Consider the following 6,448-nt stretch of genomic DNA (forward strand, 5'->3'; position numbering starts at 1 on the left):
CGACGGACTTTAAATGGGTCTCGGTTAGAAGACCCACGTCGATGCTTCGTCCGCAAGCTCAATCTGTTTTGCTCTTACAGAGCAAGCGTTTCAGGTAGCGATAGTTAGCGGTTTAGACACCATACTGGATAATGAACTTACCGAGCATTTGGATCTGTTCGGGCTTATTGGCGTTGACGGCGACTGTGTAGCTCTTTACTCCTATGATAAAATTCATAAGCAAACGTCAGACTGTGCGTGAAACATGGCGGACTTTGTACTATTCTTTCACTCCACCGAAAAATCCCATAAGAAACTGTAAATCTTTGCTAGAAGAAACAATTTTTCGACGGTGCCGTCAACGCCAATTGCGGCACTTAAGGTTGATGCATATATTATGTCACGCTCTAGGGGGGAGGGGGTCTAAGATTTTGTGACAAGCAATGCATTAGGCATAGGAAAAACGTCACGATAGGGGGGGGGGTAAATTTCTCCTCGATTTAGCGTGACATAATTAATGCATGGGCCCTTACGTAGAGCACCGGTCATGTGGATGAAAATTTCCATAAGTTCATCTCGAGGTTCATCTGCTGAGAACAGATCGGGGTTGTTGTTTTGAATTGTTGGTTGTCTCCAGAATCCAGGGGGGGAAGGGGATGAAGAGCTTTGTCCAGCAGAAGATCCAGTTGAGGGGAAGCGAATCGCACCCGCGAATTCGCTTGTCCGTGAAGAGGCGGAAAGTCCTCCGCCCTGAAAGCTAGGGCCTTATGGTTCAATTTACTTTGATGCATTTTCGAAAAATTCAAAAGCAGTTTTTTTCGAAGAATCACTTTAGGTTGCAAAAAGTTTGCGTCATTCTTTTCTTTGACGCGAGCTTTTTGCAATCTGAAATGATGCGTCGAAAAAAACTGCTTTCGAATTTTTCGAAAATGCATCAAAGTAAATTGAACCTTATCCTTTCTTCGTCCTGGTGATTGTTGGTGGACGCCTGTTTTCGGATGCTATTGAAATCCTCGCGTTTAGGGCACTGCTTGTCGGATCCTTGGTGAGCACCACCACAGTTGGCACATTTGGACGCCACAGCTTCATCTGCCGCACATTCGGAGGTGGCGTGGTTTTGATCGCAATTGCCACAGCGTGACTTATAGCGAATTTGTTTATTACCGGGGTTGGAACCAGTTCCAACCCAGTGTGAAACCGAACTTTTTGTCAGTGCGAACCTCAACCTGAGGTGGGTTTGAAAAACGAACGATTAAACTGACGTTTGTCAGAAAACAAGTAGAGCCGATCTTGATACCCGATCCAGGTTAGAACTGAATAATAAACAAATTCGCTATTAATGTTACAGTTTTGGGTGCCGTGTCCAAAGTTCAGACACCGTTGGCACCTCGGTTGGTACTGAGTCACAACGCGATGGCCGCCACGATATGGCTCCCAGCGGACGATGATGAAATTGATGGAGCGGATGGCTTTCAGCGCGTTGAGCGTCACCGTTCCTTTCTGGAAGTGTACCAGGAAAAGGCAATTCCGATACGCCTTCACATTCTCGTCCTTCCTTGTCATCCGAAAGACGGCACTTGAGGCCAGCTTGTACCGGTCTCTGATTTCAGCTTCGATAAACTTCGGGTCGAAGTTTGGTAGTCCCCTGATGACGACCTTGAACGGTTTCTCATCGCGAATGTCGTGGGTGAAGAATTCCACGACCAAGTCATACTCCGCTTCCGAATTTAATTATTATCGGGGTTGGATCCAGTTCCAACCCAGTGCGAAACCGAACTTTTTGTCAGTGCGAACCTCAACCTGAGGTAGGTTTTAAAAACAAACGATCAAACTGACGTTTGACAGAAAACAAGCAGACCCGATCTTGATACCCGATCCAGGTTGGAACTGGATAATAAACAAATTCGCTACTAGTGCTTCTAGCTGTGTCGGGATTGCCCCTCACGAAGTAATGGGATTTTGTTCTCATGCTCTCTTCTCTACTATCATCTCTTCCATGTTTCACGCTAACTACATGCTACGCATATTAAATGTTTAATTACTTGATTTAATTCTCAAATTGTTGTACCTCCAAATAAAGTTATCAATTATTTATCATAATAATTAAAATACTATTTTAAAATAAACACTGAATTGGTACGCAGTACGCAGTAATTTTTCGGCTTCTCGTCGAAAATGCTCCGCTAAAGAATGAGCCTCCTGTCCTGACATCAAAGTCAAGTCTAACGGCAAACAACAATTTTTGTTCTTTGTGTGTATGTACAATTTAGCAGGAGATTTTTTTAATGAATATTTACTGCGATTATGAAAATATTTGTCTTAGAAAAAGTACATTTCAACTATTATTTAAAACGGCTTTGGAGACATGAAACCCGCAGTGAGTTTTTTCTTATTTGCGTGTTACTTGGGTGACGTTCTCGGATGTCTGTTGTTATGCATTAAAGATAGTTGAACTCAGTATTCGGGGTCATTTATATGGGGCCATATGAGAGGTATAGGAGGCCCCGTTCAATGTTAATGGTATTTCGCAAACAAACCGCCATATCCGTGTAGTGCTGCAATCCTGCAATATGTCTATGCATATGACTATGCCGTGCCCAAAATAATGAAACTCAACATTTGATAACAATCAACGACTTTATAGAGATTGCTGATATGATCCAAAAGCCACGTACATTTTATTATGACCCTATATTGGCCTTCATTGTTCATCTGACATAATTATTATTACACTTTAGCAAACTCTACCGTTCCTTATTTGTAATCGGTAGAACACTTCGTGGTATGTATTCATTCTCGTCTAGATTTCCGTTTACACAAGAAGTTCTGGTTTTGTAGGAACTGTGATATGGAACACTAAACAACAATTGTTCGCTATAAACAAAAAATATATTCTATCAACCGAATAATCGCTAATTTTTGGTCCAAAGAGGAAGTTAAAACTGTAACGCCAGGCTACTTATTGCAATAAGAAGACTAGAAATGGGTTAAAGATTAACAAGTTTCTGTCAAACTTAATACTTTTATAGTCAATTTCTCATATCTGGACAGGTTGGCGTTAACGAACAGTGAATAATAACAATCAAGAATGAACGAATTAATTCACGATAAAGAATATCCACCGGGTGGGGTGCTACATATGGTCTCGATAGATATTGTATGTTAGTATTTGTTTCAATGTTATTTTATTATAAGGCAAAGAGATGTGTGTGTTGTAGACAGTTCCGTGTAATAAAACTGGACTAAAACTCGACCTGCTTGTTAACGTTTCTACGATTTTAAAATGTTTTTGAGCATTTCGTTTCTTCCTACTATAAAGTTCACTATGGTTTTGTTTGTTATTTTGATGAAACTCTAAAGCGCAAAATCCCTACAATGAAGAAGAAGAAGAATAATGGTCGAATGAATGAGTGATTTTACTGCACGACACCGAATCGAAGTGAGGAAAAATGTTTGAGTAGCTAAATCCTATATTAACATGATGAAAAGTACGTTATTTAACGTACTAACTGTTGATTTTAAAAATCGTAATAAGAAGAGAAAACGTCTGCTACTAATCCTATCACTAACTTTCAATAAATAGATGTTTTAAACTACTGCACGCCTCTGTTGAATGCTATATAATTTGGTTCAATATGTTTTAGCCCTACAATCGTTAAACTCGAATGTTGCTGTCTAGAGCTATGCTGCTGCTTCAATGAGTAAGTTTTTGATTGTAATTGATATTTCAACGTTCGCTAGTTGATCATAAATAGTGTATAGTTAAATTTCGCTCCTCTATTTGATTTTAACTATGTATTATGCCGTATTTTGTAAAGTTAAGTCAACTGCTAACTACTGCCGTTGTACATGTATATTAGTGTACCTACGCATTCGCCTACCGTTTCTAACGGTTTTCTACAGATGCCTAAGTCCAGGGCAGAAAGTTACTGAAGAGAATTGTGCCAATAACGGCATAACCTACGAAGTACAGTAAAATGACTAATTGTTTTAAATTCATCGTTCTTAAGTCTAAAATTTCACTCAGCTCAACGGAGTTCTCCACGTGAGTGCATGGTTCGGTTCCATCCTCGACCTGTTTGGAGAGTTTTCTGATCACTTGCCGCCGGATGAACGCTTTATCGCCGGTGAAATATTCGGCAGCGAACCAATACAACACTGGACTCGCGGAGGCCAGCATTCGTGTTGTGACCTGGACATGCACGAAGAGAACACTGAACAGTGCCAGAAACAGTGCATGAACGATAAACACAAACGCCAACCGGTCGTAATTTCGCATGCATTTCACCTGCTTTTTGCTAACTCGGAAAAGGCCCAAACGGGCGCAAAAATCCCAGTTATCGTGGATATATTTGCACGAGTTGCTGACTATTAGATAGATGGCTGGTAAGGCAATTAGAAAGTTCGGTAACTGTTTCAACTCGTAGTACTTCATAAATCCTACATTCCAATAGTGGCTTTGTACGTAAGAATAAGATAAAGGCAAATAGTTTGAGCACCAGGGCGACGATTCACTTGTTTTGTTGCCAGCCAGCACCAGATTTTTCGTGACTGCATACGCTTTTACGTGCGGTGGGAAACTAAATTTCTGCTCGAAGCAAAACAGGTAGTAGCTGTAGACTTGCGCTATGCCGTAGTGGAAGATGATGATAATCAGAATCGAAAATAGCTTCGATCCAATACAGATAATATTGTGGAAGGAGTTTTGCGACAGGATTCGACGTATGTAGAAAAACAGCAAAAACCCGATATTGAGCATTCCTAAAAGTAGAGATAAGTATTGTCATCCCATATGCTTGGCAAACATTACAACCATCACTTACCATTTGATCGGCACAGAATGCTCAAACTCAACGGGACAGTTATCAATATAGAATTGATGTCGTCGATGCATTGTACCATCACGGTGAACGACAGCCACGAGAATAGGCTTTCCGTGTACGGAGCAGTGAAGAAGATCGACGACGGATTGAAGCAGAACAATATTACGGCTAGTTCGCTCTTTTTCTTATTGCCCAACACCATATTGCTTAGTTTGTAAAGGGCTTTCGCTGCCAGTACGAAACACACCACGTTCAATAGTACGGCCAGCACTAGTGAAAGCTCTCGATATGATATCAACGATGAGCTTCCTCCTAGGACACTAGTGACGATTTTGATGATGAATGGAAACAGCGGGAAGAATGCCAACGTATTCTCGTACGAATAGCCATGCTCGGAGATATGCAGCATGTATTGAGAATCCCAGCGGTGTAATCCTCCTAGTAGGGCATCCACTAATCCATCCAACTTTCCTGGAGGTGCCTCAGGATCGCGGGGAGCAACAAACACTCCCGCTTCATGATCAGGGATCAAATGGTTTGATATGATTTGTATGACTATCACCAGCAACCGACTCAGCAGTGCCAGGGACGTAATCGAGATGTACAAAGTGGGCTTGTGAGCGGCTGCTTTTGCCGCAGCTGAAGGCATTTGTGAGGAAGATTGATTGTGCTGCTGTTTGTGACTATGATGATTGTGATGGTGTTTTGTGCTGTTTTGTTGCTGGTCCTTGGAATGGGTTGTTACTTGGTGATTGCTATTTTTGGTCATTTTGGTACTATTCAACTGTATCTCACTCACATTAAAACACTTTCGCTTTTATTTCACTGTGACTGCCGGATTCGATATTTCAAGAGACACCCGTTCGTGCAATTATGCCGTTGGATCCTAAAACGGGAAGAACATTTTAAAGCTGTACTATTAATAAAAACACCAATTAGTATTTATTTAACAAATTGAACGTTTTAGGATCCAACGCAAAATGAAACAATATAATACAAGAGAATAAGAAAAAATACCTATAAATTGCATCAAAATTTAATAATCATTATGCAACACATCCTTAAATAAATACGAACGATTCCCCAGCAACGCAAATGAACAAAAAAAAAGCCTTCCTGCACGTTCAGAAGCGCTATTAATGTGGGTTACCTATTTATATTTTCATTGGAATCATATTTCACGCCCTTATCAGCGTTTCATCAAAATATAGCTACTGAACAGAAACACACAACTCACCTTTTTATTTTTTTGGCGCTTCAAATTTTTCTAAAACGGCTTGAATTTTCGGCTGGTGTCCGGTTGAGCTTGGTCGGGGTAATCACTAGGTGGAAAATGGGAACATTTACCAACCAAATCGGGGCAAATTTAATACAATAAACTAGAAAAAATAAAATGAAAAATGTGCTGCTTCACTGTAGAGCCCGACATGTTTTGATAATTTGACGGAATGGACCTGGATTTTTGCGTGCACGCCGCACAAAAAAAAACAATTTGGGGATTCGGCTCGGCAGGTCGAACTGACTTGACACACATTATGTGCACTCAAAAATATTACAAAACGAATATAGATTAAGTTTTATGCATTTTATGGTTTTTCAAAATTTATACATTGGTTCGATTAAAATTTTCGTCAAAATTATACTAA

The 6,448-nt window shown here is 40.4% G+C and overlaps 1 protein-coding gene across 1 annotated transcript; it reads right to left on the bottom strand.

Moving 5' to 3' along the window:
- Positions 1–2,876: 2,876 nt before the first annotated feature.
- Positions 2,877–6,241, bottom strand: PIG-V (phosphatidylinositol glycan anchor biosynthesis class V). Its single transcript, XM_065236591.1, has 3 exons — positions 6,040–6,241; positions 4,803–5,688; positions 2,877–4,740 (listed from the first exon to the last, which is right to left on the bottom strand). Exons 2-3 carry the CDS (start codon positions 5,569–5,571, stop codon positions 3,887–3,889), a joined length of 1,623 nt encoding a protein of 540 aa, XP_065092663.1. The 5' UTR covers positions 5,572–5,688; positions 6,040–6,241; the 3' UTR covers positions 2,877–3,886.
- Positions 6,242–6,448: the final 207 nt, after the last annotated feature.

Source organism: Ochlerotatus camptorhynchus, unplaced genomic scaffold, assembly GCF_037179485.1.
Source record: "Ochlerotatus camptorhynchus isolate MF236.1 unplaced genomic scaffold, CSIRO-AGI_Acam_v1.1 ptg000556l, whole genome shotgun sequence".
NCBI classification, from domain to species: Eukaryota; Metazoa; Arthropoda; class Insecta; order Diptera; family Culicidae; genus Ochlerotatus; species Ochlerotatus camptorhynchus.

Excerpts from the sequence above, each read along its gene's own strand:
- PIG-V (XM_065236591.1), bottom strand. The coding sequence starts at position 5,571 with ATGACCAAAAATAGCAATCACCAAGTAACAACCCATTCCAAGGACCAG. Across the intron at positions 4,741-4,802 it reads CATTCTGTGCCGATCAAATG|GAATGCTCAATATCGGGTTT; the intron begins GTAAGTGATGGT and ends CTCTACTTTTAG.